The sequence below is a fragment of the Budorcas taxicolor genome, chromosome 14 (assembly GCF_023091745.1).
Source record: "Budorcas taxicolor isolate Tak-1 chromosome 14, Takin1.1, whole genome shotgun sequence".
NCBI lineage: Eukaryota > Metazoa > Chordata > Mammalia > Artiodactyla > Bovidae > Budorcas > Budorcas taxicolor.
In genome coordinates, this window is record NC_068923.1 from 38,474,263 (window position 1) to 38,500,253 (window position 25,991).

At 39.0% G+C, this 25,991-nt stretch overlaps 1 protein-coding gene across 1 annotated transcript in view; it reads right to left on the bottom strand.

The window, feature by feature from the left end:
- TOX (thymocyte selection associated high mobility group box) overlaps positions 1 to 25,991 on the bottom strand; it is a 307,411-nt gene that overhangs the window by 148,337 nt on the left and 133,083 nt on the right. Inside the window, exon 2 of the mRNA XM_052651904.1 lies at positions 16,709 to 16,774. Within this exon, the coding sequence (XP_052507864.1) occupies positions 16,709 to 16,774 (66 nt within the window). The remainder of the gene's footprint in view (positions 1 to 16,708; positions 16,775 to 25,991) is intronic.

The window sequence follows — 25,991 nt, forward strand, 5'->3', positions numbered from 1 at the left end:
GATTTGCTCTAAACCATAGCCAGTCAGCATGATCCAAATGATTCAAATAACTCAAAATTTGATCACTGCTACTTAACCAAACTCTCCTGATCCTAGGACTTCTCACTAGTCCCAGACAAAGGGGTGACTCATTCTACTGCTGGTGCTACACGGCTCTGTCCTAGAGTTGGGGGGATGCTCCGTGAGTCCCCGTGTATCTAGGGGGAAGAAGTCAAGGTCATGGAACATGGGAAGAGTGGGCAGTGCTAGTACAAGGCTTGACTACCACTGGAATGTACGCGAACTTCTCCAAGGCCACGAGGGAACTCCTGGGAAGTAGTAATTCCAAAATAGTATCATCCTTGAGAGACTATTTCTATGGCCCTAAATAACAGATCCAGTATCTATTCAAGTCAATTTCTTAAAACCTTACCATTGGTATTTGCATATTTAGCTTATGAAGTGCTATATCTTTCTCTGAAGAGGAGACTGATTTTGGACTGGTTGAGAGTACTTATAATGCCTCCTCAGAGACTGATAAGAAGGCCACGTGGTATGCTGGAAAGACTGGAGCTTCTGGAGTCCAGCAGATGGGGCTGCTCCAGGCCCTTGGAAGCATTTACTAGTGTGGGTTCTGGGGCAGCTTTCTTACTGCTGGTAAGCCTCCATTTCAAAACCTGCTTTATGGGTGCTTAGGAGCATGAAAACAGAAACATAAGATGGGTTAAATGCCTAATAATATATGTCTGCCACATAGAAAGTTCTTAATAAATGGCAGCTTTGGCATAGCTATGCTTATTGTAAAATGGGTTTACGTACACCATGAATTGGGTCATATCTGAGAAAACAAACAAGTACAGACCAAACAGGAGAGGATTAGACATCATAATAAAGGAATTTCAGTATATTTACCATTGATCAGACCTCACATTGAAGCAAAGTGTTTCCCTATTCATACATAATGTGTTCATTTAATTACTCCCTATAAATATCTTTTGTCTTTATTTTAATGGGAATTAAACTGCAATTTTGGAATTAAACTGTAATTTTGAAATTAAAAGAATAACAAGACAGTGGGAAATGGTGAATAGGTGAAGAATGCTGAAGAGCTCAGACAACAAGGACCTCAAGTACAGAGGGCCACAACTGATTCTTCAGAGAACTTTGCTACAGGCCAGCATCCATCAGTACTGACAGTTCCAACCTACTAACCCACGGATGAATCTGTGAAGCAGAATTTCAGTATTGAAGTTTGCAACAAAAGCTGTATTTTCTAACATACTGTCTTGTGTCCAAAGGAAGACCATATTCCCTTGGAGACTGTGGTCAAATTGCTAATCAGATGGTTTGTTTTTGAGACAAGAATCAAGAGTTGGGCTAGGAAAGTAACAGAAGAGCCTTCTCATATGTTTTGATTTGATCTTGGGGGAACCTTTCTAGCCACTTGACTAATGCCACTGTCCTTCCCCATGTCCAACCACCCCTGGCATCTCCAATCCAGTGAAAAAAGAAGAAAAATCTCTTGCCTGATTTCTGGAAGATCTCATTCCCCTGCCTGTTAAATGACATTTCTTTTTCATCATTTTGCCTTACATATTCCATAGCCTGGGTATCCTGTTTACATTGATTTCTCCTTCTACAATCCACACTTCCTTTCATGACAGTCTGTCCTTAATTTTTGTTCTTATTCTGAATTAGTACATCTGGATAGATAAATTAAGCTGATTTTTGTTTTGACTACAGAGAATTTATATTTTTTTGTACTGTTTAGATAAGAGGGTTAATAAATGCTGACCAGGAACAAATAATGAGAAATCTCTTCTGGACTTGGTCTTTTCTTCTAAAAATCTAGTTTCTCTACCAGAAGGGCCTTGTATTTGTGGGTCTCTGTCCACACACTGTATTCATTATACAGTGTTCAATCTTTGGTGACAAGTCCCATAACTCAGAAGAATTCAAATGGTATCATCTTGTACATATCTTTAAATTATGTTATGGCTACATGTGATCATGCACACACTAAAAATATGGCAGTAGTTAGAATACTGTAAAATATGTTTCCCATATATATCTTTATTTGAAAGATAAATAAATAGCACTGCCATCAAATGTATATGAAATGCCTTAATTTTTAATCTATAACATAATTCCTGAAAGTTCAGGATAGAAGAATGCCTGTGTTAAAAAATGTTTCATCTTGTATTATTAAAAATTCTTGTTGCATAATTTAAATAACTGAATGAAAAGCAAAGTAAATTGAGTTCATTAGGAAAATAATAAACTTCCATTGTATGTTTTCAGAAGTTAAGATATTGCATGTAATGGTGCTTTCTCTCAAAAGAGTTTAAATAGCATCAAGGTTATCTCCAATTTCTTTTGAGAAGACCTTCAGAAGTAGGTATTTTTCAGATTCTTTTGTCTCTGCGTGAACAAGGTTTGATAGCTTGAAACTATAATGTATTACTGTGGAAAGCCTCGGTCTGTTACATAAATCATCTGAACACTCAGCAAGAATTGTCCAACAGTGCCATTGATGTGCTCAAGCCAATGATCCTGCAAACAATTTTTTTGTCTTTCTTCACATGTTAGACAATAGCAATAAATCATCTTCATTTAAAAACACACAATGCACTAATTTTTCAAGCAACAGTTATCAAAATGCAATTCTGGGTAGAACGTACCACATTTATTTGTGCTCGTTAGTTTTTGTAACCTCTTTAAGTAAAAGGCAATCAGTGCTTCATCTGTCCTAGAAGCATTTCTTGTGTACCTACTATGTGTAAGGCATTCTGCAAAGTGTGATTCGAGATACAAAGAACTGCAAGAGTTTGTTATAGAGGAAGTAAATTAGACGAGAGAAAAACTTACGCTTCCAATAAAACAGCATGTCAATTGTCAAGCTAAGTGATATCTGGATGTAAATGAAAGAATTATTTGAAGCTGGGATGATAGGCGCAGAAAGGTTCTTATAAGCAAATTTACCCTGATAACAGGACCTGAAGATCAGACACTTCTGCTCAGATGCAGTAAGTGATGAAGGGAAGACCACGAAACTGACAAGCAAATCCAGGCAATGCAGCAAGAAGCTTCAACAGGGAGATCAGGTCTTCAATCTCTAAGAAAACTTCAAGGGCAAGATTGAGCCCACTAAACAAAACAAACTTTGGGGTAGTGAGCCCAGTGCGAGCCTCTACTGGGACTCATTTTTGTCAGATTGTTAAAAATGGGTAGGGTGCAAAGCCTGAATGAAATCAGAAAACAGGGTTAATGTGAGGCTGCCCCAGACACTTTCTGACACTGGGGCCAGGTTTGGGAGGACTCTGACAGCATCCCCATGGAAAAGAAATGCAAAAAAACAAAATGGCTGTCTGGGGAGGCATTACAAATAGCTGTGAAAAGAAGAGAGGCAAAAAGCAAAGGAGAAAAGGAAAGATATAAGCATCTCAATGCAGAGTTCCAAAGAATAGCAAGAAGAGACAAGAAAGCCTTCTTCAGCAATCAATGCAAAGAAATAGAGGAAAACAACAGAATGTGAAAGACTAGAGATCTCCTTAAGAAAATTAGAGATGCCAAGGGAACATTTAATGCAAGGATGGGCTCGATAAAGGACAGAAATGGTATGGACCTAACAGAAGCAGAAGATATTAAGAAGAGGTGGCAAGAATACATGGAAGAACTGTACAAAAAAGATCTTCGCGACCCAGATAATCATGATGATGTGTCACTCATCTAGAGCCAGACATCTTGGAAAGTGAAGTCAAGTGGGCCTTAGAAAGCATCACTATGAACAAAGCTAGTAGAGGTGATGGAATTCCAGTTGAGCTATTTCAAATCCTGAAAGATGATGCTGTGAAAGTGTTGCACTCAATATGCCAGCAAATTTGGAAAACTCAGCAGTGGCCACAGGACTGGAAAAGGTCAGTTTTCATTCCAATCCCAAAGAAAGGCAATGCCAAAGAATGCTCAAACTACCGCACAATTGCACTCATCTCACATGCTAGTAAAGTAATGCTCAAAATTATCCAAGCCAGGCTTCAGCAATACGTGAATCGTGAACTCCCTGATGTTCAAGCTGGTTTTTGAAAAGGCAGAGGAACCAGAGATCAAATGGCCAACATCCGCTGGATCATGGAAAAAGCAAGAGAGTTCCAGAAAAACATCTATTTCTGCTTTCTTGACTATGCCAAAGCCTTTGACTGTGTGGATCACAATAAACTGTGGAAAATTCTGAAAGAGATGGGAATACCAGACCACCTGACCTGCCTCTTAAGAAATCGGTATGCAGGTCAGGAAGCAACAGTTAGAACTGGACATGGAACAACAGACTGGTTCCAAATAGGAAAAGGAGTACATCAAGGCTGTATACAGTCACCCTGCTGATTTAACTTCTTTGCAGAGTACATCATGAAAAACGCTGGACTGGAAAAAACACAAGCTGGAATCAAGACTGCTGGGAGAAATATCAATAACCTCAGATATGCAGATGACACCACCCTTATGGCAGAAAGTGAAGAGGAACTAAAAAGCCTCTTGATGAAAGTGAAAGAGGAGAGTGAAAAAGTTGGCTTAAAGCTCAACATTCAGAAAACGAAGATCATGGCATCTGGTCCCATCACTTCATGGGAAATAGATGGGGAAACAGTGGAAACAGTGTCAGACTTTATTTTTGGGGGCTCCAAAATCACTGCAGATGGTGACTGCAGCCATGAAATTAAAAGATGCTTACTCCTTGGAAGAAAAATTATGACCAACCTAAATAGTATATTCAAAAGCAGAGACATTACTTTGCCGACTAAGGTCTGCCTAGTCAAGGCTATGGTTTTTCCTGTGGTCATGTATGGATGTGAGAGTTGGACTATGAAGAAAGCTGAGTGCCGAAGAATTGATGCTTTTGAACTGTGGAGTTGGAGAAGACTCTTGAGAGTCCCTTGAACTTCAAGGAGATCCAACCAGTCCATTCTGAAGGAGATCAACCCTGGGATTTCTTTGGAAGGAATGATGCTAAAGCTGAAACTCCAGTACTTTTGCCACCTCATGAGAAGAGTTGACTCATTGGAAAAGACTCTGATACTGAGAGGGATTGGGGGCGGGAGGAGAGGGGGACGACCGAGGATGAGATGGCTGGATGGCATCACGGACTCGATGGACGTGGGTCTGAGTGAATACTCCGGGAGATGGTGATGGACAGGGAGGCCTGGCGTGCTGCGATTCATGGGGTCGCAAAGAGTCGGACACGACTGAGTGACTGAACTGAACTGAACTGACCCTTGAGGTGGGGTTCCCAGGCTGAAGCTTTAAGGATCTAGTGGGATCAGGACAGTGGGCTCAGCACTCGCAAAGCAGGGGTGAGAGGGGTGGGAAACCCAGCACTCTTCTAGGTGGCATAGTGCTCTAGGGCCATTCTCCAGGATTTCAAGAAAAGTCCAGAAAAGCCCTTAGCACTTACATACAGGTGTTTCTCTTGCCATAATTCATTAAGGATGCTAGAGTGGGAAGAGATTTATTTCCTCTCAGTATTGTGTGTGGGCCTACATGAGTCTCTGAGCTGCATTTTTAGGGGACATTTTAAAATCAGGTGTTGTGTACTGTGATCATAAGGACCTTCTCCTTGACTGAAATATAAAGCTTCTGTGAAACAATGTGCCACCCCTTCCCCTATATTCCCAACCACACAGGGGTGCTGATTAGGGAGAGCAGACTGATGTGGGGGAGCTACTTCTGAAACCCTAGTAGGGGCCCAAGGATGTTCGGCTAACAGGTCATCATTCTACATTCAGTGTTTAAAGGGTATAATTAAAAAACATTTCAAGTTTCATTGCTTAGTATAAATTTCATGTACAAAAACTGCCTATCTTTCTTTATAGTTTTCCAGATGTCTTCAAGTCTCACATTGAGTTCATATATTCTGAGATTCAGTTCTACAATTTTGGGGGGGTTTATTTTATAAATAATCCATGTTAGAGAGAGAGAAAAGAAAAGAAAATATACATGAAAAAGTCACATTCTTTCAAGATTCTTTTTAGTCCATGTTTGCTATTTTGTTCTAGAATTTTGTTTTATTTTTAATAACCAAAGTCAGATCATAATACTCTGATTTTGGAGCTAGAAATGCTTTATGCAGTACTCATCTCCTCTCTTAGCAGATGTAGGTACTTAATGCTCCTAAACCTTAGTCTCCAAATCTATAAAGTAGGGATGATAATAATATTCAATTCATTCAGGGTGCCTCAGGGTTAATTGAGATAAATGAGATAATATAAGCTTTGGTTTTTCCAGTAGTCATGCACGGATGTGAGAGATGGACTATAAAGAAAGCTGAGTGCCGAAGAATTGATATTTTTGAATTGTGGTGTTGGAGAAGCCTCTTGAGAGTCCCTTGGACAGCAAGGAGATCCAACCAGTCCATCCTAAAGGAAATCAGTCCTGAATATTCATTGGAAGGACTGATGCTGAAGCTGAAACTCCAGTACTTTGATCACTTGATGCAAAGAACTGACTCATTTGAAAAGACCCTGATGCTAGGAAAGATTGAAGGTGGGAGGAGAAGGGGATGACAGAAGATGAGATGGTTGGATGGCATCACTGACTCAACGGACATGGGTTTGAGTAAACTCTGAGAGTTGGTGATGGACAGGGAGGCCTGGCATGCTGCAGTCCATGGGGTCACAAAGGGTTGGACACGACTGAGCAACTGAATTGAGCTGAACTGACTGAAAAATAATCTTAGTAATATACTAGCTCATAAGAGCTATCAATAAATGTCAGTTGCATTATTATACCATCATAGAATCACTTAAAATGGATTGTGAATATTTTTCATGCCTATAAATAGCATCTACATTATTGTTAACAACTGCGTATTATATCATTGTGTGCATCTTCTGTAACTTACTCCAGTTTCCAGTAACTTATACCAAACATTTAGTGTATTTAGGGTATTTTTTAGGGGCTTCCCTGGTGGCTCAGAGGGTAAAGCGTCTGTTTGCATTGCAGGATACCTGGGTTCGATCCCTGGGGTAGGAAGATCCCTTAGAGAAGGAAATGGCAATGCACTCCAGTATTCTTGCCTGGAAAATTCCATGGATGGAGAATCCTTGTAGGCTACAGTCCATGGGGTCGCAGAGAGTCGGACACGACTGAACAACTTCGCTTCACTTCACTTCAGGGTATTTTTAATTTTTCTCCTTTATGAATCACATTGCAGTGAATAACCTTGGGTATTTTTTTCCTTAGGATAATGTTCTAGAGTTCTATGCTTATGCTAAAATGAAATTACAGAATGCCTGCTTGAGAGAAGACCTTAGAGACTATACCCTCACTCCATAGATGAAGAAAATGAGGAGTAAAGAGGTTGAATGATTTGCTTGTATTTAGAGAGCCAGTTGAGCACAGGGAAAACTCATAGCATCATTACATAGAATTTTTTTACATTCAATAATTGAATAAAATACATGGGGTTTAATATACTATTTAAAGCATGAATGGCCTCTGAGCTTTAATAAAATTTTTTTTTAAGAAACCTGTGCTAAACTGACTTTTGCTTATCAGATTCTTCTTGCTAAATCATACACAGGCAGCCAACATGGATTTGAGCAATCAGGGTTGCCTTTTTTATATGTACATATTTTTATGTAAAATTTAAAATATAAACTACATGTGTTTATGGTCATTCTTTTCATTTTATCCTGTTGTACAGAAATCAGTAAATGTTGGGTATGTAAACTGACTTTCTTCAGGAAAAAGGCAAATCAGCCGAGGAACTAAATAGATGGCCTCTGCTCTTGGTTTGGGTCCTCCTTCAATTAAGGGGGACAGAAAAAGGAAAGATCATCATTCTCTGATATGCAATTTCTACTCTTTGGATCCTTCCCCAGGAAGCAGTTACAAGTGGATCCCTAGGTATCTGAGGATCATCTCACTTCCCACGGTCTTTACTTCCGAGAAAGCTTCTGCTGAAATGGAGCTGAAGATAGGGGAAAGGGGGAAAAAAGATGAACAACTGGAGATAATTTTCTGAGTTTAAAGAAGCTCGAGTTCTTCCTCCTTCAGTTACGCAGAGGCTGGATCCCTGGGAAAGCTGGAGAAGGGGGACGACATCTTTGATGCTGAGACCTTCTAGACTTTGTTTACGTTTTGGTCGAGAAAAGGAAAAGCTCCAAGAATAGGAAGAGTCCTCAACCCAGACAAGAAAAGCAGACAATACACAAGAAATGAGGACAACTATGGTTGCCAAGGTATGGAAAAGAGGGGAAAAAAGGAATCACTGTTTTGGATAAAAGAAGCTAGGCACTGCAAGCAAACACCCCTGCACAGTTTTTAATGTGTGTTTAAACAAAATATGAAATTGCTGCTTTGGTAGGGAAAAGATGGTCAAATATCTGCAATTTCATTTGGTTCGACCTGCTATTTTTCAGAGTATCCCCACACAAGGTAACACATGTAGTTATGCGAATACTAATAAGGACTGAGATTAGCACATAAACATTTTGACTTTAAAGTTCTAAAATACAGTGTGGCCTTGTGGCCCAAGGATGCAGTCTGACTTGGGCATTAGGCCTTTCCAGGCCAGAACTGGAACTGGAACATGTACTGTCTTTTTGATGTTTGGTCACTCCCTCTACAACTTTCATCCTCTGGGGACTGTTGTAAGGATTCAATGAAATAACACATGCAAGGCCTTAGCTTATTTCCTTACAGATACAGGTAGCTGCCAACTGACAGTTATTACTGTTATGGACTGGCTTCACTTGTTACCTTCGGGGTAAGGGGAATGCTAACCTAAACTTCCCTGGTGGCTCAGAGGTTAAACCATCTGCCTTCAATGCGGGAGACCTGGGTTCGATCCCTGGGTTGGGAAGACCCCCTGGAGAAGGAAATGGCAACCCACTTCAGTATTTTTGCCTGGAGAATCCAATGGACGGAGAAGCCTGGTAGACTACAGTCCACAGGGTCGCAAAGAGTCGGACACGACTGAGCGACTTCACTTACTCACTCCCTCAACCTCAACTTCCAGTCAAGCAGAAGTTTCCTGCTAAAACTTACCATCATCTTGTCAAGCAAGACATTTAACTGCAGTTGGAGTTTAAGAAGTAAACAGGTCAGCGCTTATGGTACAGGTGAGTTTGGGCTTCTCCGAAGGCAACTGCTGTCCAGGGCCGTGGGCCCTGCTTCAGGCCTTCAATCTTGTGGCCTGCCCCAGTTCCCACTCCTCCAAGGCCACTCTGGTTTGTGAGTTCAGAAAATAACTACTCACAATAAGCTTAGCTCTTCTTGAAGGTGGGCCTTCTCCTGAAGTGCTAGGAGGCCCAGACACATCCAAGGAAGGCTTCTCTATTGGTCTCAAATCATGACCCTCAGAACCCAAGTGAGTTTCACACCAGGCTGTTCTAGTTGAAAAATCTGATGCCAAAACTAAGAATTTACTTGTTTGACTTTGCTTGCAACAGGATCAATGATCATAATGTACAAAAAGGAAGGAATGTATGCACAGCATTTTCCATGACAGCTACCAATTAATCTCAAACCATGAGGATTGTAGTTAGAAATTTTTAGGTCCAAACTCCAAAATAACATAGATCAGAATAAATACAGGAGAAAGAAAGAAAATATGAATATAAAGATTAAACTGAAACCCTCTCTGTGTTTCTGGGAAGTCCAGCCTAAGTATGATCTAAAACCAAGGAACTGAAATTGTGAAGGGAAACTTGACATTTTTTTAAAGGTGTTTGGGTGGCAGGTGAAGATATGAAGAGGGTGGTCTCAGAAGAGATAGGGATGGGCAGAAAGACAGCTTTTCTAAGCCTCAGTGTTTTTATACTAAAAATGGGTGATATCGCTTCTACTTGACATATTGGCATAATGAAATTTTAGTGTCTGTTTGGAACAATCTTTTAAGTGTCATGGAAGTGGAGTTGGCAGAGACAGATGATATTATTCAACATACTGCTATTCTTAATTTGAATTTATACCTATTATTTAGACATTCTTTAGTGACAGGTTTGCTTCCCTGGTAGGTCAGCTGGAAAAGAATCCACCTGCAATGCGGGAGACCTGGGTTCGATCCCTGGGTTGGGAAGATCCCTGTATAGGCTACCCACTCTAGTATTCTGGCCTGGAGAATTCCATGGACTGCATAGTCTATAGGGTTGTAAAGAGTTTATTATAAGTGATAGAAAAAAAAATCTAACACATATATATATATTCCAAAATTTAACAGGAAGGATCACTTAGTTTTTCATCACTGCTCATATGCTAAAGCAAAACATCTGCAAAAAATACCATCATGAACAAGTCAAAGGGCTGTTTTCACAATGTATCAAAATCAACTAAATTGGTCAGGCTGTGTGCTAGAGTCATGGCACCTTGGCCAGTGCCAAAATGTCTTGGTGTCACTTGACAGTTGTCCACAGAGCAAACCATCCTCCACATGGAGCTAGATGCTTTTTCAGAACCTGTTTTTGCCATACATGCTATTCCATTCAGATAGTTTCATAATTTCTATCATTGAAATGCTTTTGTCTAATGCTTAAAAATATATACTATCAGAAAATTATAATAAAATTCTTAAACATACTCAGCAACATTCATTTCTGAAATAAAAAATGAGTCTTATATTTGCAAATCCCACAGCTTGGAAATGTATATGATACACAACATTTAACCTGTCAGCAGCCTCATTAGTGTCAATGAGCAGGAACTGGCAATCAGTGGATGGTGTGCTCTACATGTGTTTGTGTTTTAAAATGTTCCCAAAATAGCTCTGTTAGAGGAGTTAATATTAAACACTTCTACTGGACAAATGAATTTCAGCTTAAGCTTTATGCTTTATTTGAAATTTTTTTGAGAAATTCTATTTCTCGTATAACTGATCATTTATAGATTATAGAGTCAAGACCCAATTAATAATAACAAAAAAATAATAATAAAGATTGGGTGGTTAATAAAATCATCTAAATTTCAACCATATCAAAGTGTAAATGATGAAGAAAATATGCAGAAAAACTAATGTGTGCTTGAGTATCAGGAGCCCTAAGATATATATTAATATTTGTATGGCGCTGGTATTCAGTATCCATACAGTTATTAAGACATTTTTATAAACTGTAAGAAATATGTGAGCTATTTCAAGATATAATTCTGAAAAACAGACTTCCATGTAAGAAGCCAATTTAGGAAGAAAACAACATAAACAATAGTAACTTGTGTGCTCAAGTGAAGCATCTTTTTAATTTTGAGTAATGAAGATGTCAAGCCAAACGCTAGAGTAGTTTAACTTAATTAGGTGGCCTATTTTTCCAGGCATCCTTTCATTTCCCATTGAAAACTCAGCTTGTATGCAAGGCAACAAGAGCAATTTTGTCTGTAATGAATACCTCTGGGACTGCACAGAGTAATCATTTGAACGTTACACTGAAGACTGGTTTGAGTAACTAGTTTGGGCTTGTTAAGATGCCAGACTTTGTTGGGCTAACTAGATTACTCAAAGCCTGGCAGCTTTGCTATTTTATCGGGTGAATGGTCAAAAAGTCAAGCTGACCTTACTCTTGAAATTTCTGCCAAAAGGAACCAATCTAAAAGTAATTGGCCTAATTTATAGTTCAAATTTATGTCACAATCATGGAAATTTTATGACCTAAGTCAAGAGATTTTTTTTTTTTCAAAAGTGCTCTTAAAAATATTATACTTTCCAGGCCCTGTTGTCATACCTCATTTATACTGTATCTAACCTTGAGAATTTTCTCATCTGTAACTAAAATACATATAGAGTTATTAATAAGTTTGCAAACTTTAAATATTACAATTCTGACAGTAGATATAAGAGAACATTGCCCAAAAATAACTTGGGAAGTCCCATTGATTCTGCTGCCATTGTACTGTGTATGACAAATAGCAATACGATATTACCGTAAGAATAACTGCCTGGTACTATATAGTTTATTATCACATTAATTCTTGGGGTCCTGGACTTGAAATAATTCTCTGAGGTGATGAGAGTGTTGTGCCTTTTATTAACATGTGAGACACTGACACCCAGGTGGAGGGGTGCTGCTCAAATGGAATAGGCAGGACCAGATTTGCTAACTGTCTGCACAGCAGGGCTGAAAACTACTGCAAGCAGAAGAGTCAAAGAATTAATGTGCGTAAAACATGTACACAAAGTAAAGCTGCACATTTCCAATGTGCCAAGCATTGCTGAAGCACAGGAGATCCAGAGATAAAGAAGGGCGAGTCCCACTGCAGTCATCCAGGCATGCTATACGCCACAGCAGGGCAAGGTGTATCTCAATAACTCCAACCAGAGAGGCATGGACATGTGTGCATAAGGAAGAAACACGGATCATTCAGCAATAGCGAGAGGAGAGATGGAAAGATGAAAGTGAGGTAAGATGAGCTGAGTTAATCAGAACCTGTGAGGTCCGGAACTCAAGCAGTAATAATGTAGAAAGAAAAGAGGAGACAGATTCAACAGTGATGCAGAAAAATAGAATCAGCACTATCTGGAATCAGTTCAGAGCTCAGCGTTTAAGGGAGACTCTTCAAGTTTCTGTCTTGGGTAACTGGGGAGTGATGTTAAATCTCACAACTACAGGCAACATAGGAAAAAAAAGAAGTTTGGGGTGAGGTAGTGGGCCGGAGGTGATGAATTTCGATTTGACAAATGGATATGTTGAGTCTGAGCTGCTGTTAAGGACAGGTACCCAGGGAGGTTAGAAATCAAACCTGAAACTCACATGAGAGCTGCCCTACATGCTTTTCAACTTTTCCATTCAAGAGGGAGGGTATAAAATGTACATTAAATGCTTAGTTGTAAGATTCTAGGAAAAACATTGCTATGTTTTATCACAGTTATTTTTAATCTTGAGATCTGAGGAAACAGGTAAGAGAGAAATTCCAGTGGGAGAAGAAAAAGAGAAGCAGAGAGAAAGCTGATTACAACTTGGAAATAACGTAAAACAGAATCTTAGGTCAGGACATTTACTATTTAGAGTTTACTATGATGCTCAGAATTAACAACAAAAATTATGGAAGAAAGGGGGAAGGAAGAAAAATAAGAGAGGAAGGAAAGAAATGATGGAAGCAAAGTAAGATAGGAAGGGAAAACAAGCAGAAAGAAATGATTTATTGGAGTCAAGGAGGAAGTGATTTATTGAAAACATGGTTCAGTCAAGTAACCAAAGATTCTCCATAACCTCTGTCAGGAAAATCTGCCAGGTAATTGTTTCTTTTATATATATATATATATATATATATATATATATATATATATATATATATATATTTTTTTTTTTTTTTTTAAGACAAAAAACAGTACTTTTCAATCATTTCCACACAGAGCCCAAACTGAGGGGTAAGAAGTGAAGAGATCTACATCCAGGGAACTGGTAAAGAATCTCACCATTTTGGGTGGAAAGCATGGAATGAATAGGTAGCTGTGGAAAATGATACTCTTGAAACTTCTATAGAAGAAAAAGAAAGAGGAAAAGGAAACTAAATAAATAAATGGATAGATAAATGACCTCGGTGCCATACAAAGTTCCTATCAAGAAACCCAGACTCCTGTTTCCTTTGATGTATTTAATTCAAATGAACATTTATCTTGAGTATAATTGATTCCACATAAGGAATTACAGAAGGTACTTCAGGGAAAAAGAAGGATTTCCTGGCATGAGCATCTAAGTGCGCGTGGGTGATTCTGGAGAAAGGGCAGAGCTCAGGTGGGCAGACCAGTCCCCTTCCACCTCTCTGCTGTGTCCTTCATCATGGTGGTCAATCAAACATGTCAGATTAAGAATGAGAAAGGAGTTCATGATGGCTGGTGGCCACTCCTTACTTCTGGTTTCCCTTCCATTAGCTGCTCACATTTTCTCCCCAAACTATACAGAAGGGAACCTGCAAGTTCATGAGGTATCAGGCAGCATGGGCCTCCTTAGCCAGAGTCTAGAAACCCACAAAGAAGTCTTGCATTCTGTGGTTCAAATTCTAGCCAGAATAAGAAAAAGTTAAATGGTGTTTGAAGTCCTGAGTGGCCAGCACACTTAGGGTTATTATAGGAGAAAACAGTGAATATTTTAAGAATGAACCCAGAAGTGGAAATGTCATGGGTTTTTATTGCATACTTGTCAGTCTTATTATAGGGTGGTACATTCGATATAAAAGCTGCCTATCAATTACAAAATTATATGCAAAAAATTCTAAGGGTTTGTATATACTAGACTTACGAGGTATAGAATTCATGCAGTAGATAGTGCCAGAGAGCCCTTTGGGACTATGTAAAAGAATATCGTTAATTTTTACAGTGTACTTCCATTTCTGGAGCCATTCCAGCACTGGCTTTCTATAAAAATCATTTCTTTAGAATTGCGCTATTTGCTTATAGCAACATCACAGGAGCAGTAGTGTACCATATGCTGCTACTTAGCAACTTAGTCTGTAAGTCCCAAAGCATGTACTGATTTGAAAATTGAACAGGAATCACAATTGTTGAGAGATACTAAGTAAGCTTGGATTACTAAACTATGCAGATGCTTGATATTGTATATTGTGTAGGAAAAGGAACAATACTATATATCTTTTTTCCCCTGCAGATGACTAAAGTCTTATTTATTGTTGCCGAAAGGGGTAAATTGATTAAAATTCCCTAAAAGAATATCTGGTAATGAATTCTTGAACACACCATATTACAGTAAACAAAAGGAATGTCAAGGGTAAAATTTAGTAAAGGCCATTCAACTTATATAATTTGTGAAGCTTATTCCCTGCCATGGTATGTATTATCTTACATTAGTAGAATTTTTTCAATAGCACATTTTAAAAACATTTTCATATGTGCTGGATTATTAAAAAATAGTTTGCTTCTGGCACACAAACCTGTCATATCTTTACAAAGCACATAAAGTATTTGGAGCTCCTTACTCCTCCATAAATTATCACTGGTATTTAAAACATTCTTGGTAACTGGACTGAAATATTAAGAAAAATAACATTGTTTGATTTTAGTTGGGGATTAATAGTATTTTTGGTACTTGAATTTAAAAATCTGAAGAGCCAAGTTGTTATGATGTATATGCTTTGAATTTCCAATCCTTTATCCAAAAGTCTTTAAGACGGACATAATGATTCTCCGAAAGGGAGCAGCTGCTTTATAACAGCAATCATTTATTGAGTTTGTGTTCCTACTGTTTCAAACAAATTCAATTAGCCCTTACACTTCAAAACCCTAAAGGCACCAAAGAGATGATACCAGGTTGCTTTCATCTAATAGTAATACTAAACTTGTCAGTACAGTTTTGGGATTGATGGTTAGAAGAAAATTAATAGTAACATTTTTCATTTTTTAATCAAACAGTCCTATTCAGAAATACCTATGGATCTTGGCGGCTACTTAGTTAAATGAATTCAGTTTAAGTAATGATTCTAACCATGAAGCCCAACCTTCCAAAGGTATTCTGAGAGTGACTGACTCTGTTGAATGGAAGGAAATGTAGATTGGGTATTTGAACTCAATGATGACCTTCTCATCTGAACAATACTGTATAGTTTCCAGAATGCCTACCAGAGAAGGCAGTGATCATCAGTTCAGTTCAGCTGCTCAGTCGTGTCCCACTCTTTGAGACTCCATGATAATAACTTCTAAATGCAAAGTTCACGGAGAGGCAGGCCTGCCTCTGTTTTGAGTTAAGCCTGAGACATTTTGTTCTTAGAGATATTTTAAAGCCCCGTGAAGTGCACCCCTGACATATATATTAGATTTAATTCACTGACAACCACCATGAAGAAAAATAGTTTTATTTTTGTTCTCTATTTCCCTACCCCTCTCAGTTATTAAATGTATTTGGGTGGATATGTGGGCATTGAAAACAACTGTTTTCAATGTTTGAGTTTACATTATAGTTATTGACACATGAAACTCCAGGCTACCATGGTTTTTACTCTTCCAGAAAAAATATGTTCAAGTCTACAATATGCTCCTGTGAACTCTTCCTCACTTTCATTTATTCATTCATTTATTTTTACTTACAGTATTCTTACATATCATGTTATAGTGGCCCTAGAGGGCAGTTACTATTTTGCTTCAAATACCCTCTCTGGATCAAAAGGTCTCGTCTTAAGTATCCAAAAATAAATAGCCAAACATTCACTTTTATAAATGTAACCATTCACATTTTCATTGGACTTTCGTTGTCACGTCTCATGATTAAACACCTTGTCAACCATTCCCAGTGAAATGGATACAGACGTGCCCTTGAAATGTTTCCATAATATCACGGTGTTTTGGCTTGAAAGCGGCCATAGGACACTCTCTAGCTATGGAATTCTGGTGATCAATGTAACATTTTATTGAAATGCCCCAATAGTTGATAATTAAAGCTATCTGTGACATGTGTAGCTTATAATGATTAACTCGTCTACAGTCAGAAGCTCAAATAACCTGCACCTGTAAAGACTTTATTCCCTAAAGGTAAAACAACTGTTTAGGAAGGATCATGCTGGCAAAACAGCTGCTTGCCGTTCTGGAGAGGAAACAAGGTATTATCTTTCAACAAATGCCAACTCTGGGGTTTTATCAGTGCGATCTCATTAACTGGAAACAAGGCTTAAATGCTTTGTTTATAAATTATGATTATTCCTGATTGCAGCAGTTACTGATAGTGCTACTCATTTGCAATGCAACTCTTTGAATTTGTTTAATTACAATTTGAAACAAGGCAGAGAAGATTAATTAACCCACCTGGCTGGCTGGCACATAGTCCTGGCTCGGCTCTGTCATGCTCATATACATGTTCTCACCGTCAAACTGCGAATGAAATAATAGTAAACATTCAGCAATCTTGACTGTGTGCATGTTTGTTGTTGGTTTTTGTGTGTTTTTTTTTTTGTTTTGTTTTTTTTTTCCACCGTCAAACTGGAAAACAGTAGCCATAAAACAAAATACTGTGGTTGGAAATACGGAAAATCTGTCACAGCAAGAGAACCATGTCTATTCTTTGATGCTTCTGTTGTCATCTTCCCTGACCCTGGATGTCAGTGATTTGGAGTAATTAGTGCTCTAGTAATTACAGCAAGCAAGCAAGAAATGAATGGTTTCCTTTCATCTGCAATCTGTTTTAAAACAAAATGGCTCATTCTGCGTACCACATATATACATATTGCAATTCAGCTGTAATGAAGTATTAAATGGATGGCATGATTTCTGAAAGAAAAGAATAATGGAAAATATACCAAGGCACAGCTCAACACATTCTGAGTTTGGTTCTCAAAAATGAAAAAGTGCAGAGTTTTCATAATAGACTAAAATTGGCTTCATCACAATAGCCTTACGATTAAAAAATTTTAACTTTATAATAGTATTTGAGAAGAGCACATGACACTACAAGCATGTCTAAGAATGGTAATAACAATGGATAACAATACAAATATACACATTCAATGATCACATTTTCCTCTCCAAAGATATTGAAAGACATAGAATTAATATAAGTATTACAAATGCATAGAAATCCATGTACAAATTCACAAGTTAGGAGCAAGACGGGAGGAGAAAATTCCTAGGGGCAGTTCGTGTACAAAACTGTAGAAGAATTCAAGCAACAATAACAATAACAACATCAACAACAAACTTTTCATTATTTAGGTTTTTGAAAGCAGTAATCACTCCATTCAGACTTAATCCTCAGCTTAAAATTGCTATTTTTAGTCACTTGATAAATGGGTAAAGCATTTCCCTTTTAGTTAAAGGAAGAATTTTCCCAAGGAAATAATCAAACGGACTAATACAGACAGCTTCAAAGAGCTGAGTCTGAATATACTTTCATTGCCAGACTAATTTCAGACATGGGAATTTGAATATCTGGAAGGTTATTTTTCAAGACAGAATAGAGTTAGTGACGGAGGTAGAAGGTGCAGTGCTGTGGACAGCATGAGAATAATTATAGACACAGCATTCCACTACCTGTGAGCTGCTAGCAACAAAATGGACACGCCTCAGTTCTGGAACTGGCTCTGAACTGTAGTCAGCAGCACTGGGTGCCCTGAAGATCCACATACACACGGGCTATACAGAAGGACCTCCCTAAGGACACTTGAGGCACTCACTAAGTTCAAAGAACCAAAAGATCTCCTCATGCATCATCTTGAAAATATTTATATTTCATGTTATATGAATGCTGCTGCTGCTGCTGCTAAGTCGCTTCAGTCATTATGTGAATAGATGTATCTAAACAGATCTGAAATCACTCATTGAAAGATGTGGTTGTTAGGACAAATCAGAAATAGCACACCCAGAAAAGAAGATCTGGACATTTTAGTTGCTTTGTCATCTGGCTTAGGAGCTCTGAGTCCGATTGACTTACCCACGGTTGGTTTTCCATCAGTCAGGTGAATGCCTTCAACCCAAGATAGTCTAGCCTCATGAGATCCGCCTGTCACTTTTACCAGCTCAAAACCTAACAAAGAGCATCATTTAGCATTTCTCCACCCCCGCCCACTGTTGGTTTGTTTATAAATGTTTTTAATGTTCAGATGCCAAAGAATCATTTAAAATATGGACAGTTTCTCTGACTGTAGCAAACTAAACTGAACAGAAGTAGTGAAGTGAATCAAACACTCCACTGCCTATGCATATTCTATAAATGTGTTACTTTCTATTTCATCTTCTCTTACTCATTTTCTAAATCTGGTGTCATTTTCAAGCCAACTAAAGCTTTGAAGTTTTGGTTTTAGTCTATCCAAAATGTGTGCTAATTGAGTATATTCAACTTACTGCTCCTAAGAACTCTTTCCTCAAAAAAGTATCAGCACTTAAGTAATATTGAGCCAAGGCTGAAACAGCATTTTAAGTAAAAGATACGTTGCTGAGGGAAAAACTATTTTTTTCAAATACATTCTATGTATCTGTAACGAGTATTCTTGCCTGGAGAATCCCTATGGACAGAGGAGCCTGGTGGGCCACAGTCCATAGGGTCACAAAGAGTCGGACACAATTAAAGTGACTTAGCATGCACACACAACATACCTGTATCTTTACATGTATTAACTGATATGTATTAAGTGATTTAATCTTCACAACAACAAAGAGTTAGGTATTATTATTATTACCCAAAAAGGCAGAGAGAAGTAAAGCTAGATACTCAAAGTTACACAGCTATTAAGAGGCAGGGCTGGGATTCAAAGCCAAGAAGGCTGGTTTTACAACATATGCATGTAACTCCCAAAACAAATATAAATATAATCTCAGCCATAAATGATGAGTTAGCTATCAATTCTGAAAATAATGCCAATATATTATCAGAGAAGACTGATGACAGTATCTCAATGATGTTAAGATATTGTACAGAATTTCTATGGTGAAAGTGAAAGTTGCTCAGTCGTGTCCCACTCCTTGCAACCCCATGGACTACACAGTCCAGGGAATTCTCCAGGCCAGAATACTGGAGTGGGTAGCCATTCCCTTCTCCAGGGGAATCTCACCAACCCAGGGATCGAACCCAGGTCATCCACATTGCAGGCAGATTCTTTAACAGCTGAGCTACCAGCTTTCAAAGAAAGCTGAGACTTTCAAAGAACAAGAGTCCCAGTGAGGTGACACTTTAGTAATGTCACTGGCATTTAGTAATCAGGCTGGCAGAATATTCCTGGATGCTTTATAAGTAAGCCTTAAAAGACAGGGAGGTGGTTTGCTGGTCAATTTTATTTGTCAACTTAGCTCGGCCACCAACATCCAGATGTTTGGACAAATATTCTGGGTGTGTCTATGAGGGTCTTTGGACAAAATTAGCATCTCAGTTGGTAAAAATGAATAAAGCAGATTGCCCTCCCTATTGTGGGTGGGCCTCATCCAATCAGTTGAATGTCTGAATAGAACAAAAAAGCTGACACTACTGAGCGTAAAAGGGAAATCTTCTTGCCTGACTGCTTGACCTGAACACCTGTCTTCCTGCCTTCAGACTCAAACTGAAACATCAGCTCTTCTGGGTCTCAAGCCTGCCGGCTTTTGGATGGGAACTATATCATTTGTTATTGTTTGAATATTTTTTAATGAAGAAAAAAACCCCAAAAAACTGGTCTCCAGCTTCCCAACTGCACATCTGGGGACTTCTCAGCCTCCATAATCACATGAGTCAACTCTTTGTAATAAATCCTCCCTTCCTTCCCCTACCACTTCTATCACTATCAAGATATTCACAACTCCTCTGAAAGCTTATCTCTGGAAGACTGGTGATGTAGAGCTGCAAAAAAGATGACCTTGATTTTTTTCTTATGAGAGTGTCTGGCCTCACCACAACCACTCCCGGTGACCCAGTATATGTCACATACATCCACACCTCTTTGTCCAGACTGTCTTCCTTCTCTTGAAATTATTCTTAGATCCATCAGTTCCCCTTAGTCAGGGTTCGGCTGTCTCTAGCATCTGGGCTCCCCAAGGTAGCCCTCTGGTTCCAGGCAGGTTTTGTTATTGGGGGATTAACTTCCTAGGGCTGTGAGCTACCAGAAGACAGTACACATCTCGGTAATCTTTAGTGTCCTTATGGCTTAGGAATAGCACATAAAAAGTCCTCAGCAGATGTATAATTAACAAAAATTAAATTGTATTTGCTTGATTGCATAGATCCTCTTCCTACAGAAGGCAGTGACTTGAGAGGAGGGAGAATATTCAGCTTTTAGAAAATGGTTTGAAGGCTTTTAAATGTGAACAATTCATAGTCTTACAGTAGATTAAAACTGGAGCAGAATTACAATAGGAGCAGAAGCTCTTACAAAGAAAAAAAAAGGTACAGAAATAGCCAAGACAGCAATACTTAAATCCTGGAATCCGTTCTTCCTCAAGATTTTTATTCAATTAAAAAACATGCAGATTGACCAAGAATCAAGAGATCTCACTGTAAATTAAATTAAGGTCTCTTTCCGAAGAATTCCAAGTTACCAAACAAAGATACACGTATGTCAAAACAACCCTGGTAATTCCTCTCTGTGTTTGGACAAACTCTTGAGCTCAAGAAGAAAAATAAGCCAAGATTCCAGTGTCCCAGCTCACCCTCTGCCTGCAAGACCCCAACAGGTTAACATCATTCTTGTACTTTTAACAGCTCCACCCAACAACACCCTATCCAGAAGCTGGTTCCAGGTATCTCAACAGGTCTTCTGCTGATGCAACATTCTTAGAATGTATCCATGTCTTGGGTTTATATCTAGTTGCCATCTGAAGTTGAATTATAGTGGATAGAGTCCCAGAATTTCAGTCTGGGAAAGTTCCCTGAAGGTGTCATGTCTGAATCCCTGGTGTTATGACTTAAGAAACAGACTTTTTATTGGTCATGCAGTCCATCTGGGTATAGAATCAAAGTCTAGATTTCTAGTAGAAGAGATTTTCATTATGACATACTGCTTTATACTCCATCACCCATTAAAAGTGAGGGATTAGACTCTACGGCTACTGTTTTAAACTCCATCACAAATAATAGGTGGGGGACCAGATCCACAACGCTTTGTTTGTGGCTCATTTGCATGCCCCGCAGTCTAAAAGGCAAAGTATTTGCATTATTACACTAATGACCATGAAATTAAAAGACACTTACTCCTTGGAAGAAAAGTTATGACCAACCTAGATAGCATATTCAAAAGCAGAGACATTACTTTGCCAACAAAGGTCCGTTTAGTCAAGGCTATGGTTTTTCCAGTGGTCATGTATGGATGTGAGAGTTGGACTGTGAAGAAAGCTGAGCACCAAAGAATTGATGCTTTTAAACTGTGGTGTTAGAGAAGACTCTTGAGAGTCTCTTGGACTGCAAGGAGATCCAACCAGTCCATTCTAAAGGAGGTCAGCCCTGGGTGTTCTTTGGAAGGAATGATGCTAAAGCTGAAACTCCAGTACTCTGGCCACCTCATGCGAAGAGTTGATTCATTAGAAAAGATTCTGATGCTGGGAGGGATTGAGGGCAGGAGGAAAAGGGGACGACAGAGGATGAGATGGCTGGATGGCATCACTGACTCGATAGACGTGAGTTTGAGTGAACTCTGGGAGATGGTGATGGACAGGGAGGCCTGGTGTGCTGCGATTCATGGGGTCACAAAGAGTTGGACACGACTGAGCGACTGAACTGAACTGAACTGACCCCAGTTCACTTCATCTGGACCACATATTAGATAACCCTTATTTATAATTGTTGCAATAATATTCTTTTATTAAAAACAACTAACTGCATTTCGTTACTCCTTGCATTTGTCACAGCTATTATTTTTAGAATTCAGCTGAATTTAGGCATTATAACTTTTCAAAATACATCTAAGCATCCTAGGACTTTTAATTTCTGTGTATTCTCAATTTAAAACCTGAAGCAAAGTTTGAAGGAATAAATAGGCTGACTTATTTAAATCTAAATGTAAATGGCATCAACTCAGGATTAGCCTTTCTGACCAACTGCTTTAGACTCTTTCTCGTGTTTTTATTTCAAAGCACCAGGGGATGCAATCACATAAAAAGTCATTCATAATCTTCCACTACAGTTTTTAAAAATTGTTTTCCGAGGATATTAACCAAACCCATAATCCCAAAGAGCTTTTCAAACTAGGTAGTTATTATTCTTCTATTTAAAACTGAAAGTAGACATCCAACACCATCTGAACATAGTAAACGATGAGCAGAAATGAGTAATACTAGGCTCCCAAAACCACTAAACATAAGAAAAATCAAAGATAGAATATGAAGTATAAATCAACCATTGGCACTGGTAGAGGAAATGGAATCTTTTTAGGGAAACCATTAAAAGAAAACCAGAAAACTGCTGCTGGGGAAGAATGGAGGCCTCATGGGATTCATGAACAGTATTGCATTGTATCCCCTGTAAAAGTGAAAATCTTATATTTCTGGGTGTTTTCTGGAGGAATATTGGATACTTTATTTTTCTTTTTTTTAAAGAAGCTAAATATGGAAATGTTTATAACAGGGAGTTAATGTGACATTTCTTAGAAGACTATAAATCATTATAAGACAGGGCAATATCCTCAAAATAAAATATCCAGTTTTGTATTACTTGGCTCAATGTGAGATTAAAAGTTTTCTTTTTTTTTTTGTAATGAAAGAAATATTTTAAGTTTGGTCAATGAAATCAAAGACTTCTGCTCTTTCATGTAGAGCAAAGCATTTTGAAAGCTACAGCATAACATGAAGGGTGGGAACAGGCGCTGAGCACAGCTGTCACCACTGTTCACACGCAGAGTAACGTGTAGCCAATAAAAATAGACTGAGGTGAGCTCCGAGCTTCCTAGGCATCCTCCATTCTCCAGGAACAAGGTCAGGAGACACTGGAGAGGGAGTGTGTGTTTATTTATCTTCCAGTTCCAAGGCTGACCGTGGAAATGTGAGAGGGGCTGAGGCAGTCCGCCTCCATGCCGAGCCAGACTGAATGAAACTGGCACTGTGCAAAGAGGCCTGGAAAGTGCTCACGGACCCTGAAGGGAGACCTGCAGAGCACAGCCCGTCAACACCCAAAGAAAAGGAAACAACTACTGCCGGTGCTTTGAATGGATGTGCGTGACAACCTGGCAGCACACAGAGCTGAACCACAGAAGAGAGACCCCTCTTGGTTGGCTCCTGTCACTTGAACTTGAGTGGTAAACACTCTGCTGCAGATCTGAATGGCGTGGAGAGGAAGTATGATCTGGGCAGAGTGGAGCTTGACGACTTGGCCACTGGAGGGGGAAAGAGAGAATATCACCTCCACAAGTGCAACACTGGACCCACCACTTAGAATCTGAGCTGTGTTTGGGAACTGAATCTATACTCTCATCTTTGTCCTAGTGATACATTTATTTGGGGAAGAACTGTGTAGCATGTTTCTGTTGTTAACTTTAATAACTGACATTTTCAGCAACAGTACTATGCATTTATCTTGATTCTATCCTCAAAGATGCTGTCCTACACCAAGGCCCAGTGGCACTGGAGCAACTATCTCCATCTGCTGTTAATGGTATGACTACAATGCAATGTTTGTTTGCTTTTTTTAGGCAACACACCAAATTTATTAACTCAAATGTACTCTATATTAAGTGGCACACTTAAAGTCACACTTAATGGCGCTACACTTTAGATAGTCATGCCATCATGATTCAAAACAGTTTTAACCTCAATTTTTAAGCACATATTAAGCCATTTAATTTTTGGAACAGCTGTAATATGGTGACTACTGTTAATCCCATTACAGATGACAAAAACGAAGACACAGAGGAGTTAAGTAACCTGTCTGTGATGGATTCAATCATGTGTCCCCCCAGGCCTGCAGAGCCTGCCTGACCCTCAGGCCTTGGCCACTGGCTTTTAATTTCACAGTTCTCAAGGAAATAAAAGTCCCTGGGCTCTCCATTCCTACCTCCACCACCGTACAGTAGGGGGTGCCCCAAATCCACACCAACTGGCACCAAGAGGCCCTGCCTCCCGCAGAGTCTGTGCAGAAGAGCTGGTAACACACCTCAAGAGTTGGGTAGGTACTGCCCGGTGGAGAGGACCGGCCCATGGCAGGCCCTGTGGCCTCTTCAGAGAAGACCCTTTGGTCCAACAACCAGCAGTGGTCTGCTGCAAAGCTACTACAGCTTGGAAGTACACACCATGTTTTGTTCTTCCCACCTCCCTGCCGTGGTCCTTTCCCCCTCACTTTGGATTCCCTGGACTTGCACTCCCAGTGTTAACATGCAAGCATTCATTTTGGGCTCTCCTTTCCAGGGCACCTGGACCAAGACAGGTGAGTGGCCCAAGGTTAGTAAGTAACAGCTCTTAACTAATGCTACATTTCATCCTGTCTTTACTATGCTTCCATTATATTATTGAGTCATTTAGTCCTATTTTAAATGTCTATGCAGTGACATAAACAAATTTATGAAATAGTAATAAAGAGAAGAACCAAGATTTTTCAGTATCATGAAAATACCACTCAGATGGTAAAAGCATCTGCCTACAATGACAGAGACCTGGGTTCAATCCCTGGGCTGGGAAGATCCCCTGGAAAAGGAAATGGCAACCCACTCTAGTACTCTTGCTTTGAAAATCCCATGGATGGAGGAGCCTGGCATGGGGTCGCAAAGAGTCAGATATGACTGAGTAACTTCACTTTCACTTTCACACAAGTTTCAAGCAAATTTCATTAATCCCAAACTCCCAAACACAAAGAAATCCATTTTCATTATACACTATTTAAGAAAGAAAAGAAAAGAAGCTTAGCTGTCACTCCAAATCCATCCTGGTGCACTTAGTGGAAATAACTTCTAACTAAATCATGAAAACACACTTGATTCATGACACTAGTGTCTGATATCAGAAATCAGGAGCAATGATTTCTGAGTCCATGTAGGACTCTTGTTTTTAAAAGGAATTTCCAAGTAATTTCTGAATTTCTATAAAGCAAAAAGCTGTAAAACTATACCATGTCACTGAGACTCAGTGCACTTTCAAATGATTGGTTCAGAACATGCCTCTAACTTATGTTGTAGACAAGTTTTTCTGAATCCATTGGCTAAGAGAACAGTTCAAGAAGTACATTCAAACTTGCTGGCAATCCTTACCTAAGTTCACTATTTCCAGCTCTCACCTCATTTACCACAGTACCTAAATCCTGCAGAGACCTGGAATGAAAAGTATGAAAGTCATTTTTTTGGGGGGTTGCCTCTTTTATTTCCAGTATTCCTTTTAAAAAACAGTGAACATTCTTCAGTATCTGACACACAGAGGAAAAAGTGAGACTATTTTTCACACGTGTCTGGTCTGGAAGAACATGCTCTGTTCAAACCAAGAAAAATGTGGGACTTACAAGTTCAGAACATTGAGAAGGTTCTGAGACTTGAACGACAGATGTAGAAAAAGATTAACAGAGAAGTTGTATTTAGACTGCTTAGGTGACAATTGAGTGGGATGAAAACTTTTTTAAAAAAGAGTTGAAGTCAAACAATTATTAAATAATTTTGAGATTAAAAGTGAGGGAACCAAATAAAAATACAAATAGGAAGGTACAGAGTTATTAAGATGGAGA